The 14,512-nt window shown below is 46.7% G+C and overlaps 1 protein-coding gene across 3 annotated transcripts in view; it reads left to right on the plus strand.

The window, feature by feature from the left end:
- The window catches only part of SLAIN2 (SLAIN motif family member 2), a 98,693-nt gene that overhangs the window by 66,633 nt on the left and 17,548 nt on the right, over positions 1 to 14,512 (plus strand). For all 3 annotated transcript variants that reach the window (XM_075347020.1, XM_075347021.1, XM_075347022.1), the window contains exons 4-5: positions 12,102 to 12,266; positions 12,759 to 13,118. In XM_075347020.1, coding sequence (XP_075203135.1) covers positions 12,102 to 12,266; positions 12,759 to 13,118 — 525 coding nt within the window. The remainder of the gene's footprint in view (positions 1 to 12,101; positions 12,267 to 12,758; positions 13,119 to 14,512) is intronic.

Genomic DNA, 14,512 nt, shown 5'->3' on the forward strand with positions numbered 1-14,512 from the left:
TGTGATTGGATGATTGGGTGTGTGTGTGTTTGGATGATTGGAAGTGTGTGTGTTTGGATGATTGGAAGTGTGTGTGTGTGTGTGTGATTGGATATGTGTGTGTGTGTGATCGGATGTGTGATTGGATGTGTGTGTTTGGGTGTGTGTGTGTGTGTGTGTGTTTGGGTGGGTGTGTGTGATGGGGGGGGTGTGTGTGATGGGGGGTGTGTGTGTGATTGGGGGGGGTGTGAATGGGGGGGTCGGTGGGTGTGTGTGTGAATGGGGGGGTGGGTGTGTGATTGGATGGGTGTGTGTGGGTGTGTGTGATTGGGGGTGCGTGTGTGATTGGGTGTGTGTGTGTGGGTGGGTGTGTGTGTGTGTGTTTGGATGATTGAAAGTGTGTGTGTGTGTGTGTGTGTGTGTGTGTGATTGGATGTGTGTGTGTGTGTATGGGTGGGTGTGTGATTGGATGTGTGTGGGTTTGATTGGATGGGTGTGTGTGTGATTGGATGTCTGTGTGTGTGATTGGATGTCTGTGTGTGTGGATGGGTGTGTGTGTGTGATTGGGTGGGTGGGTGTGTGTGTGTGTGATTGGTTGAGTGTGTGTGATTGGATGTATGTGTGTTTTTGATCGGGGGGGTGTTTGATCGTGTGTGTGTGTGTTTGGATTGTGTGTGTTTGGATTGTGTGTGTGTGTGTTTGGATGTTTGTGTGTGTGTATGGATGTTTGTGTGTGTTTGGATTGTGTGTGTTTGGTTGTTTGTGTGTGTGTTTGATCTGGGATGTGTGTGTGTGTGTGTGTGTGTGATATTGGATGTGTGTGTGGGTGTGTGTGTGTGTCTGTGTGTGAATTGATGTGTGTGAGATTGGATGTGTGATTGGATTGTGTGGGTGTGTGTGTGTTTGGGTGTGTGTGATTGGATGGGTGGGTGGGTGTGTGTGTGATTGGATGTTTGTGTGTGTGTTTGATCTGGGATGTGTTTGTGTGTGTGTGTGTGTGTGTGTGATATTGGATGTGTGTGTGTGAGATTGGGTGTGTGTGTGAGATTTTTGTGTGTGTGTTTGGATGTGTGTGTGTGAATGGATGTGGGTGTGTGTGTTTGGGTGTGTTTGTGTGTGTGTGACTGGATATGGGTGTGTGTGATCGGATGTGTGATTGGATGGATGGGTGTGTGTGTGTTTGGGTGTGTGTGTGATTGTTTGGGTGTGTGTGTGTGTGTGATTGGGGGTGTGTGTGATTGGGTGTGTGTGTGTGTGAATGGGGGGGTGGGTGTGTGTTTGGGTGGGTGTGTGTTTGGGGGGGGTGTGTGAGTGTTTGGGGGTGTGTGTGATTGTTTGGGTGTGTGTGTGTGTGTGTGTGTGTGTGTGAATGGGGGGGTGGGTGTGTGGGTGGGTGTGTGTTTGGGTGGGTGTGTATGTGTGATCGGATGTGTGATTGGATGGGTGTGTGTGTGTTTGGGTGTGTGGGTGTGTGTGATTGGGGGTGCGTGTGTGATTGGATGGGTGTGTGTGTGTTTGGATGATTGGAAGTGTGTGTGTTTGGATGATTGGAAGTGTGTGTGGGTGTGTGATTGGATATGTGTGTGTGTGTGTGATCGGATGGGTGATTGGATGTGTGTGTTTGGGTGTGTGTGTGTGTGTTTGGGTGGGTGTGTGTGATGGGGGGTGTGTGTGTGTGTGATGGGGGGTGTGTGTGTGATTGGGGGGGGTGTGTGAGTGGGGGGGTGTGTGTGTGTGTGAATGGGGGGGTGGGTGTGTGATTGGATGGGTGTGTGTGTGTGGGTGTGTGGGTGTGTGTGATTGGGGGTGCGTGTGTGATTGGGTGTGTGTGTGTGTGGGGGTGTGTGTTTGGGTGGGTGGGTGTGTGTGTTTGGATGATTGGAAGTGTGTGTGTGTGTGTGATTGATTGTGTGTGTGTGTGTGTGATTGATTGGATGTGTGTGATTGGATATTTGTGTGTGTGTGTGTGTGTGTGTTTGTGTGGGTGTGTGTGTTTGGGTGGGTGTGTGTGTGTTTTTGTGTGTGTTTTTGTGTGTGTGTGATTGGATGTGTGTGTGTGATTGGATGTGTGTGTTTGGATGTTTGGGTGGGTGTGTGTGATTGGATGGGTGGGTGTGTGTGATTGGGTGTGTGTGATTGGATGATTGGGTGGGTGTGTGTGTTTGGATGATTGGAAGTGTGTGTGTTTGGATGATTGGAAGTGTGTGTGTGTGTGTGTGTGTGATTGGGTGTGTGTGTGTGTGTGTGTGATTGGGGGTGGGTGTGTGTGTGTGTGTGTGTTTGGATGATTGGAAGTGTGTGTGTGTGTGTGTGTGATTGGATGTGTGTGTGTGTGTGTGTGTGTGTGTGTGTGTGTGTGTGTGTGTGAATGGATGTATGGGTGTGTGTGATTGGGTGTGTGTGTGATTGGATGTGTGTGTTTGGATGTTTGGGTGGGTGTGTGTGATTGGATGGGTGTGTGTGTGTGTGTGTGATTGGGTGTGTGTGATTGGATGATTGGGTGGGTGTGTGTGATTGGATGATTGGAAGTGTGTGTGTGATTGGGTGTGTGTGTGTTTGGATGATTGGAAGTGTGTGATTGGATATGTGTGTGATTGGATATGTGTGTGTGTGATTGGATGTGTGGGTGTGTTTGGGTGTGTGTGTGTGATTGGATGTGTGTGTGGGTGTGTTTGGGTGTGTGTGTGTGATTGGATGTGTGTGTGGGTGTGTTTGGGTGTGTGTGTGTGATTGGGTGTGTGTGTGTGTGTGTGTGTGATTGGATGGGTGTGTGTGTGTGTGATTGGATGTGTGTGTGTGTGATTGGATGGGTGTGTGTGTGTGTGTTTGGCTGTGTGTGTTTGTGTGTGTGTGTGATTGGGGGTGTGGGTGTGTGTGGGGGGTGTGTATGTGTGATTGTATGATTGGAAGTGTGTGTGTGTGATTGGATGTGTGTGTGTGTGTTTGTGTGTGTGATTGGATGGGTGTGTGGGTGTGTGTGTGATCGGATGTGTGATTGGATGGGTGTGGGTGTGTGTGTGTTTGGGGGTGTGTGTGTGTGATTTGGATGGGTGTGTGTGTGTGTGTGTGTGTGTGTGTGTGTGTGATTGGATGGGTGTGTGTGTGTGTGTTTGGATGATTGGATGTCTGTCTGTGATTGGATGTGTGTGTGTGATTGGATGATTGGATGTATGTTTGGATGGGTGTGTGTGATTGGATGTGTGTGTGTGTGATTGGATTTGGGTGTGTGTGTGTGTGATTGGATGTGTGTGTTTGGATGATTGGAAGTGTGTGTGTGATTGGATATGTGTGTGATTGGATATGTGTATGTGTGTGTGTGTGTGTGATCGGATGTGTGATTGGATGGGTGTGTGGGTGTGTGTGAGATTGGGGGTGTGTGTGTGTGTGTTTGAGGGTGTGTGTGTATGATCGGATTTGTGTGGTCGGGTGTGTGTGTGATTGGATGTGTGTGTGATTGGATGTGTGTGTGATTGGATGTGTGTGTGATTGGATGTGTGTGTGATTGGATGTGTGTGTGATTGGATGTGTGTGTGATTGGATGTGTGTGTGATTGGATGTGTGTGTGATTGGATGTGTGTGTGATTGGATGTGTGTGTGATTGGATGTGTGTGTGATTGGATGTGTGTGTGATTGGATGTGTGTGTGATTGGATGTGTGTGTGATTGGATGTGTGTGTGATTGGATGTGTGTGTGATCGGGTGTGTGTGAGATTGGGAGTGTGTGTTTGTGATTGGATGGGTGTGTGTGTGTGATTGGATGGGTGGGTGTGTGTGTTTGGATGATTAGATTGGTGTGTGTGTGTGTGTGTGTGTGTGTGTGTTTGGGTGTGTGTATGTTTTTGTGTGTTTTTGTGTGTGTGTGATTGGATGTGTGTGTGTGTGTGATTGGATGTGTGTGTTTGGATGTTTGGGTGGGTGTGTGTGATTGGATGTGTGGGTGTGTGTTATTAGGTGTGTGTGATTGGATGATTGGGTGGGTGTGTGTGATTGGATGATTGGAAGTGTGTGTGTGATTGGGTGTGTGTGTGTTTGGATGATTGGAAGTGTGTGTGATTGGATATGTGTGTGTGTGTGATTGGATATGTGTGTGTGTGATTGGATGTGTGTTTGGGTGTGTGTGTGTGATTGGATGTGTGTGTGTGTGTGTGTGTGTGTGATTGGATGGGTGTGTGTGTGATTGGATGGGTGTGTGTTTGTGTGATTGGATGATTGGAAGTGGGTGTGTTTGTGTGTGATTGGATGTGTGTGTGTGTTTGGGTGTGTGTGTGTTTGGGTGTGTGTGTGTGTGGGTGTGTTTGGGGGTGTGTGTGTTTGGGTGTGTTTGGGGGTGTGTGTGTGTTTGGGTGTGTTTGGGGGTGTGTGTGTGTTTGGGTGTGTTTGGGGGTGTGTGTTTGGGGGTGTGTGTTTGTGTGGGTGGGTGTGTGTTTGGATGATTAGATGGGTGTGTGTGTGTGATTGGATGGGTGTGTGTGTGTGATTGGATGGGTGTGTGGGTGTGTGTGTGATCGGATGTGTGATTGGATGGGTGTGGGTGTGTGTGTGTTTGGGGGGGTGTGTGTGTGAGATTGGGTGTGTGTGTGTGTGTTTGGATGATTGGAAGTGTGTGTGATTGGATATGTGTGTGTGATTGGATGTGTGTTTGGGTGTGTGTGTGATTGGATGTGTGTGTGGGTGTGTTTGGGTGTGTGTGTGTGATTGGATGTGTGTGTGTGATTGTGTGTGTGATTGGATGTGTGTGTGTGTGTGTGATTGGATGTGTGTTTGGGTGTGTGTGTGTGATTGGATGTGTGTGTGGGTGTGTTTGGGTGTGTGTGTGTGATTGGATGTGTGTGTGTGATTGGATGTGTGTGTGTGTGTGTGTGTGTGTGTGTGATTGGATGGGTGTGTGTGTGTGTTGGGGGTGTGTATGTGTGATTGGATGATTGGAAGTGTGTGTGTGTGATTGGATGTGTGTGTGGGTGTGTTTGGGTGTGTGTGTGTGATTGGATGTGTGTTTGTGATTGGATGTGTGTGTGTGATTGGGTGTGTGTGTGTGTGATTGGATGGGTGTGTGTGTGTGTGATTGGATGTGTGTTTGGGTGTGTGTGTGTGATTGGATGTGTGTGTGGGTGTGTTTGGGTGTGTGTGTGTGATTGGATGTGTGTGTGTGATTGGATGTGTGTGTGTGTGTGTGTGTGTGTGTGATTGGATGTGTGTGTGTGTGTGTGTGTGTGATTGGATGGGTGTGTGTGTGTGTTTGGCTGTTTGTGTGTGTGTGTGATTGGGGGTGTGGGTGTGTGTGGGGGGTGTGTATGTGTGATTGGATGATTGGAAGTGTGTGTGTGTGATTGGATGTGTGTGTGTGTGTGTGTGTTTGTGTGTGATTGGATGGGTGTGTGGGTGTGTGTGTGATCGGATGTGTGATTGGATGGGTGTGGGTGTGTGTGTGTTTGGGGGTGTGTGTGTGTGATTGGATGGGTGTGTGTGTGTGTGTGTGTGTGTGTGTGTGTGATTGGATGGGTGTGTGTGTGTGTGTGTTTGGATGATTGGATGTGTGTCTGTGATTGGGTGTGTGTGTGTGATTGGATGATTGGATGTATGTTTGGATGGGTGTGTGTGATTGGATGTGTGTGTGTGTGATTGGATTTGTGTGTGTGTGTGTGTGTGTTTGGATGATTGGAAGTGTGTGTGTGTGATTGGATATGTGTGTGATTGGATATGTGTATGTGTGTGTGTGTGTGTGATCGGATGTGTGATTGGATGGGTGTGTGGGTGTGTGTGAGATTGGGGGTGTGTGTGTGTGTTTGAGGGTGTGTGTGTGTTTGAGGGTGTGTGTGTGTTTGGGTGTGTGTGTGTGATCGGATTTGTGTGGTCGGCTGTGTGTGTGATTGGATGTGTGTGTGATTGGATGTGTGTGTGATTGGATGTGTGTGTGATTGGATGTGTGTGTGATTGGATGTGTGTGTGATTGGATGTGTGTGTGATTGGATGTGTGTGTGATTGGATGTGTGTGTGATTGGATGTGTGTGTGATTGGATGTGTGTGTGATTGGATGTGTGTGTGATTGGATGTGTGTGTGATCGGGTGTGTGTGAGATTGGGAGTGTGTGTTTGTGATTGGATGGGTGTGTGTGTTTGGATGATTAGATGGGTGTGTGTGTGTGTGTGTGTGTGTGTGTGTGTTTGGGTGTGTGTGTGTGTGTGTGTGTGTGTGTGTATGTTTTTGTGTGTTTTTGTGTGTGTGATTGGATGTGTGTGTGTGTGTGATTGGATGTGTGTGTTTGGATGTTTGGGTGGGTGTGTGTGATTGGATGTGTGGGTGTGTGTTATTAGGTGTGTGTGATTGGATGATTGGGTGTGTGTGTGTGTGATTGGATGATTGGAAGTGTGTGTGTGATTGGGTGTGTGTGTGTTTGGATGATTGGAAGTGTGTGTGATTGGATATGTGTGTGTGTGTGTGATTGGATGTGTGTGTGTGTGATTGGATGTGTGTTTGGGTGTGTGTGTGTGATTGGATGTGTGTGTGTGTGTGTGTGATTGGATGGGTGTGTGTGTGATTGGATGGGTGTGTGTGTTTGTGTGATTGGATGATTGGAAGTAGGTGTGTGTGTTTGTGTGTGATTGGATGTGTGTGTGTTTGGGTGTGTGTGTGTTTGGGGGTGTGTGTGTGTGTGTGTTTGGGGGTGTGTGTGTTTGGGGGTGTGTGTGTTTGGGGGTGTGTGTGTTTGGGGGTGTGTGTGTGTGTGTGTTTGTGTGGGTGGGTGTGTATTTGGGTGGGTGTGTGTGTGTGTGTTTGGATGATTAGATGGGTGTGTGGGTGTGATTGGATGGGTGTGTGGGTGTGTGTGTGATCGGATGTGTGATTGGATGGGTGTGGGTGTGTGTGTGTTTGGGGGGGTGTGTGTGTGTGTGATTGGATGTGTGTGTGTGTGTGTGTGTGTGATTTGGATGGGGGTGTGTGTGTGTGTGTGTTTGGATGTGTGTCTGTGATTGGATGTGTGTGTGATTGGATGATTGGATGTATGTTTGGATGGGTGTGTGTGATTGGATGATTGGAAGTGTGTGTGTGATTGGATTTGGGTGTGTGTGTGTTTGGGGGTGTGTGTGTTTGGGTGTGTGTGTGTTTGGGTGTGTGTGTGTTTGGGTGTGTGTTTGTGTGGGTGTGTGTGTGATTGGATGGGTGTGTGTGTGTGTTTGGATGATTAGATGTGTGTGTGTGTGTGTGTGTGTGTGTGTGATTTGGATATGTGTGTGTTTGTGATTGGATGTGTGTGTGTTTGTGTGATTGGATGGGTATGTGTGTGTGATTGGATGATTGGAAGTGTGTGTGTGTGTGTGTGTGTGTGTGTGTGATTGGGTGTGTGTGATTGGATGTGTGTGTGTGTGTGTGTGTGTGTGTGGTTGGTTGTGTGTGTGAGATTGGATGTGTGCCCGCTGTGTATAATGGAGTGTCCTGCAATATCTGTAACTTAGCTGCACAGACACTTCATTATTGATCCACGACTAGTTCTTTTTTTTCGGTATAGGGTTTATATGTAAGCCTTGCTCTGAAAATCCCTGCTAGGGCTTTTTTTTGGGGGGAGGGCTTATTTTTGGAAAAACATGGTACTCCTTTAAGTTAACCACATCTGGCAAAGGCTCTGTCAGAAGTTTCTGAGATTGGACACCTTTGTACCTATATTGCTTAGTATTTCCAGCAGCAGGCGGCGATGGTATATATATATATATATTTTTTTTACGTAATTTTTAGGTTTTAGAAGTCTTCTCAGCGCAAGCATTGATAGCACATTGCCAGGGTTGGTGGCCATTTTACAGGCCTTTTCCAGAAGCCACATGGTTGGCATATTCTAGTCGGTGCAGCACAATACTTGAAGAGGCACCATGCGTTCCTAGAACCACCGCTTTGTTCTAGTGGTCATTGAGGGTCTCTGCAGATGAACCCCTTTGGTGGACATTGATGGCATATCTTGTGAAATTAGTTGTTACAAAAAGACATGTGCATTGAGACTACCAAACCTCACTCTCCACTTTTGGGGAAAGCTGACTGCAGTTACAGCTTTCTTTGCCCTTCTTTTGCCCACAACCACAGTATATGAGCATTTTTGAACCTATATCAAAGCACCAGCCTAACAGCAGATCTAATGTGTGGAACTTACCACGGGTACCAATCATTAGACCTGCAGTCAGTCTAGGGCTTGCAAAAGTGTTCCTATGTTCCTCATGTGAACATGGGGTTGTCCGGTCTAAATTGGAAAGTCTGCAGTCACTCTATATGTCACTCGTGTGTAACTGCAGTCTTGTGAATCATCACATTGCGCGCACACTGTGTGCTGTGAGGATTATGTCCGTGAACGTGATTAAGGGAATGAAAGTTTGCCATATGCATACTCTCAGCCAGAAGCCGACTAGACTGTTTCCGACGCGCCCACTCAAAGTGTATTGTGTGGGGCTGGAAGCAGTCTAATTGGATTCTGCATATCGCATACTCGTGGCCAGGTGACTGCCATTCCTGGACACTGTCGAATCCTTAAAGGGAACCTGTCATCAGAAAATTAGCTATAAAGCTAAAAGTTCCCCCCTCTGCAGCTCCTGGGCTGCATTCTAGGAAGCTTCCTATAGTTTTTTTTGGCACCTTTTATAACAAAATAAACACTTTGTAAACTGGTACCTTTTTCGTATGCAAATTTCTAAAATCGTCCATGGGGGCGGGCTGCCTGGGGTCCGTTGCTGTCCTTCTGCAGATTTACGCTGCCCCCGAACGCTGAATTTCAAAAGCTCAGGACGCCGCCCCTGGGTGCCCGTGGTCCCGCGCATGCGCTGTTCCACTGTAGCGGTGCCGTGCACTGCGTGCACGTGTGACCGCTAGTGACGCTTTGCACGGGCACGAGGTTATGGGCGGCGCTGTGAGTGTCATCAGCAAGTGCCGCCCATAACCTCGTGACCGCACTTTCCCCTATGACTCCAGCATTATGCGCAAGCGCTCGCTGGCCAGATGCCCGGACGTCACCTCCTTCCCATCCTGCTCAGCAGCAGGAAATAGATGGTAAGGAGGGGACGTCCGGGCATCTGGCCAGCGAGCGCTTGCGCATAATGCTGGAGTCATAGGGGAAAAGTGTGGTCACGAGGTTATGGGCGGCACTTACTGATGACACTCACAGCGCCGCCCATAACCTCGTGCCCGCGCAAAGCGTCACTAGCGGTCACACGTGCACACAGCGCACGGCACCGCTACAGTGGAACAGCGCATGCGCGGGACCACGGGCACCCAGGGGCGGCGTCCTGAGCTTTTGAAATTCAGCGTTCGGGGGCAGCGTAAATCTGCAGGAGGACCGCAACGGACCCCAGGCAGCCCGCCCCCATGGACGATTTTAGAAATTTGCATACGAAAAGGTACCAGTTTACAAAGTGTTTATTTTGTTATAAAAGGTGCCAAAAAAACTATAGGAAGCTTCCTAGAATGCAGCCCAGGAGCTGCAGAGGGGGGAACTTTTAGCTTTATAGCTAATTTTCTGATGACAGGTTCCCTTTAAGTGGGCTTTACATGCTACGATATTGGTAATGAATTATCGTCGGGGTCACGGTGTTTGTGACGCACATAAAGCGTCATTAACGATATTGTGACACTACTATGCAACCTTAAATGATCGCAAAAGCTGCCAAAATCGTTTGCCGCGGAGAGGTCGTTCTGAAACAAAAAATCGTTTTCTGTTTATTAGCGATGTTGATCGTCGTTCCTGCGGCAGCACACATCACTGTGTGTGACACCACAGGAGCGAGGAACATCTGCTTACCTGCCTCCATCAGCAATGCGGAAGGAAGGAGGTGGGCGGGATGTTACGTCCCGCTCATCTCCGCCCCTCCGCTTCTATTGGACGCCTGCCGTATGACGTCGCTGTGACGCCGCACGAACCGCCCCTTTAGAAAGGAGGTGTGTCGCCGGCCAGAGCGTCGTCGCAGGGCAGGTAAGTGCGTGTGATGCTGCCGTAGCGATAATGTTCGCTACGGCAGCGATCACACACTATCGCATGTACGACGGGGGCGGGGGACTATCGCGCTTGACATCGCTAGTCGATGTTAGCGATGTCGCAGCATGTAAAGACTGCTTTATTGTGCACCATGTGAGGATCCACAAGTCTGCAGTCCCATAGTGATATATACAGTGAATGCAGTCTTGTCATTTTTAGACCCTTTTTTTAAAGAGAATTTTAGTTAATGGGTCATGCTGGTCCAGAGACATGGACCTTTTTTATTCAGTGCCAAATTGTATTCTTGTAAGGGTGAGGGGTGTCTTTAGGCCGCTCTTTATAATTACCCTGCGAGTAACTATCCCTTGGAAAGACCCTAAAAATGTGCTTCAAATAAAAAGACCCATATCTCTGGGAACCATAAGGTGGATAAAATGGCACAATGGTCCCTTCTGACCTGCGGCAGTAGTTCCTCTTTAAGAAGTAGCACTTGGTATGTCTCTAGTTCTTCATCCTCCTGCACGTTAAAGCTTTCCCCACGTTTCCCAATCATGACTGTATACATTATTGAATGGCTCTTAGTCTTTTGATGGTCACCATTATCTGTATGGTTTCTGCAGGTTGTGGTCCTAAAATTAACCCTGTCCGGGTAGCATAGTTAGTAATGGATGTACATGGGCTTCCTGCAGAGGTTTCATGCACAGTACTAGTTGGGCTTGGTAATTGGTGTTTTTCTCTTGTGGCCTATGTGTATACAGCAATGGTGGTATTTGCTATCCCCGTACCCTGTTATGACTCTCTGCCTCTTTTGTTTCCTGAGAGACACATTATTTTGCAAACAGTAGAATATTTTTGGCCGGGCACAAGCCTCTGACTATCATGTTACTTGTAACACAAAGCAGGGCTGGACCTGGCACGGCTCCAGATATAATCCATTACCAGCTATTTTCCCTATATTCAAAGTCAAGTGCCAACATTTTTTTATATATAGCCCTGTGTTCTCGGCCGAGGGGCGGCTGCTGGGATGTGTATTTTACATGTGTAATGACACCAGAAAATGAAAGAACAAGGTGTAGCCTCACGTTCTCAGGAGGTTTATCATGTCTGATCACCTGACTCATGCAGCGTATGCTAATACTCTCCTAATCATTTTTATACTATATCCGCCTCCTCCGCACCTGGGAGTTCCTAGAATGTCAGAATATTTTGGAGTTCCTTCACAGAGCGCTGCTGGGGTCTCGTCTGGAGCTTGCCCACCTAATGTGCGGGGTTAGGGCATAAACTGTCTAGAATTAGGGACAGTGGGAATCGTCAACATAACAATGACCACGTGTACATGCCCTTAAAGGAATGTCATCAGAAATCCGCCTATTGCTCAGATCAGATTTATTTTTTTTTAAAAATGGGTTTACATTTTTATATTTTTTTTTTTTTTTTTTTTTACATATTGATTTTTAGTTTCCTACATTGCTACCTGTATTTAAAAAAAAAAAAAAGAATTTTGCTATTTTCACACTGGCATTTAAACTTTATACTACATTCGCTTTTCTGTTCTGTATGGATGACTTTTCAGCAGTCTCATTTTCATCACAGGCAGAAAAACACAATGAAACTTGATGTGTATATCCAGCCAATGACACAAAATCCATCACATTAGGTCACAGCTTACCTCCTCCCCCTCCCTTCACAATGACTTTTGCCCAGATTACATCACTCTCAGATTGTGCTTTTCAACAAGGAGTGTCTGGGTAATTCTATTGCTGCTATAAGAAGTAGGAGTCTTAAATTGTGAGGAGTGTGAAATGTCTAAGATCTTTATATATTTATTTAAAAAAAATAATAATTGTAACATAAAAACCTGACTTTACCATAGGTCATTCTCTGATCACGCGCTCCTTTATGTGCATGGACTGTATATAGTATTACCATGCTGGTTCTGTTCCCATCCATGGCGTATTTGGGGAAAAGTTCCCACTGTACAAGCCGAGTGCATGCATATGTACATTGCAGCCTTTTGTCAGTGATACAGACTGTATCTGAAGCCCGAATATACATTAAGTGAAGGCTGAAAACATGATGTGAACAGATTTGTAAAATGTGTTCCTTACATGTCCATTTTGCTACTTGCCGTACTTACATATCTGAGCTCATCTCTAATTGTGTGGGTGCTTTTTTTTTAGGGTACTATAAAAACTCCTCGGAGCGAATCCCTCCCCCCGTCAGCCCACAGTCCTCTGTAGACAGTGAGCTCAGTACGTCTGAGATGGATGAGGACTCGGTCGGGTCAGGTTACAAGCTGAACGATGTCACCGATGTGCAGATACTCGCCCGGATGCAAGAGGAAAGTGAGTATGGAAAGTATAAGCAGTAAATATTGCAGATCGTTTACTGGATCACTGAGCAGCGTCTAGGCACATTTACATAATTCAGGCCCCGAGAACTAATGGTTTTCTTTTAATATGTAAAATACTAATTGCACATGTTATCACACAGTAAGGAGCGGAGTCTTCTATCATGAGGCAGGTGGACATTACATGCTGACACTTATAAAGATGACCAATGTGGACTGGGGGGCATTGTGTGCCCCTTCCGTTTACCTCCCAGCACTGGGTTTTGGCTCGGCCACTCTGGTTCTGCTTTAGATGAGCTTTGTGGTCCTGATGAGGCCACTATGAGCTGGGGCGCCTTTGTTGAGTATAGCCGGCCAGGGGCCGTGTTGATTCATACCTGTTGCTTTCCACAATGTCCACCTCCTTTCTTCGTTCATTGTATGTTTGTTTGTTTTTTAATCAGAAATCTCATGTTTTCCATTCATTCTCTCTTCTGAATCCGCTTAGGTCTGCGGCAGGAGTACGCAGCTTCGGCTTCCCGGCGCAGCTCTGGCTCATCGTGTCACTCCATGAGGCGGGGGACATACAGTGACCAGGAGCTTGATGCTCACAGCTTAGAAGATGAGGAGGATGCAGTCAGCCACTCTGCACATCTGTCTGTGAGCAGGTTCTCTCCTTCTCCACGTCACTCTCCTCGGCCTTCTCCTAGACATTCACCTAGAAACTCTCCACGCTCCCGATCCCCAGCCCGCAGCATGGAGTACAGAGGTTCTTCACCCCAGCCTATGCTCAGCCGTCTCCAGCAGCCTCGCCTCTCGCTTCAGGGACATGCCACTGACATGCAAACTAACGTGGTAAAAAATGAAGGTAAATGGCGAAGAGTGATAAGTTCGGTGTATGCATGAATGTGGGTTCTTAAATGCTTAAGTTTTGAAGTGGTTTTCAAATTAGAGGAGGAACTATCCAGACTTTTAAAATGACCGATCTCTGGATAGGTGCAAGGTCTGACTCTAGATAACACCTGCAGAAGCGTCTTGAACATTTAGGCTGGAAACACATCTATGCGAGTAAAATCGGTCCGACTGGGCTGAAAAATACTCGGCTGATTTTAGTTCACGTTAGGTGCGAGTGCAACGCAAGTGCGATGCTTTTTGCTCGCGTGTGTGTTGCGTTTCCGATGCTAGTTTCATGCAACATCTTAATTATATAAAAGCTATTACACATGTGTCATTTAATTTACCTTTGGGAATGTGATGTCACATTCATCTGTTGAATATTTAATGAGCATAGTTCCTGCCACACTCGCAAATGTGAACGCTGGTGCGCGTGTGTGATCCTACTTTTAATCCCCTTCCATAGGAAATCATTGGGACAAATGGTGCGAGAAACTCGCAAAAAAGCAGCATGCTGCGATTTTTTTTCTCAGTCCAATTTGGACTGAGAAAAAAATCGCAGATGAGAGCTGAATCATTCACTAACATGTGTCCGATTCCAATGCGAGTTTTTCTCGCATTGCTCTACTGCGAGAAACTCGCAAGTGAGAAGCAGCCCTTAGATTGGGTTGCAGGCAGATTCTTACTTACCAGGTTATAAGGGTGGTGCAAGATACTGCGACATTGACCCATTCATGTTTGATAGCTCCGCTAAGAAAAGGATGGAGCAGGTAAGTGCAAACCTGCCTGTAAGCCGCTATAGACAGTTCTGTACAAATGTTTTAGGCAAATGTGAAAAAAATGCTGCAAAATAAGAATGCTTTAAAAATAAAAAAGTGTTTAATAATTCATTTTTTACCAATGAACAAAATTGCCTGCCAAACTGTAGCAAAGCAGCAGTTCTTCTCGTTCTCTGTACACTTACACAAAGATTTCGAAGGAACTTGGCAGGGAGGTTGATCCAAACATCTTGAAGAACCAACCCCAAATCTTCTGTAGATATAGGCTTGTCCAAATCCTTCTGTCTCCATGAAATCTCAGACAGAATTTGTTAACAACATTGCTCTGTGGGGGCCATATCATCACTTCAGGACTCCTTGTTCTTCTTTATGCTGAAGATGGTTCTTAATGACATTGGCTGTAAGTTTTCAGTTGTTGTTCTGCTGCAAAATATATTTGATGCCAATCAGATGTCTCTCTGATGGTATTGCATGATGGATAAATCTGCCTGTATTTCACAGAATTGATGACACCATCAGCCGAGACCAAATCCTCAACTCTACTTGCTGAAATGCAGCCCCAAATTTACAAGGACCCTCCACCATGCTT

Source organism: Anomaloglossus baeobatrachus, chromosome 1, assembly GCF_048569485.1.
Source record: "Anomaloglossus baeobatrachus isolate aAnoBae1 chromosome 1, aAnoBae1.hap1, whole genome shotgun sequence".
NCBI classification, from domain to species: domain Eukaryota; kingdom Metazoa; phylum Chordata; class Amphibia; order Anura; family Aromobatidae; genus Anomaloglossus; species Anomaloglossus baeobatrachus.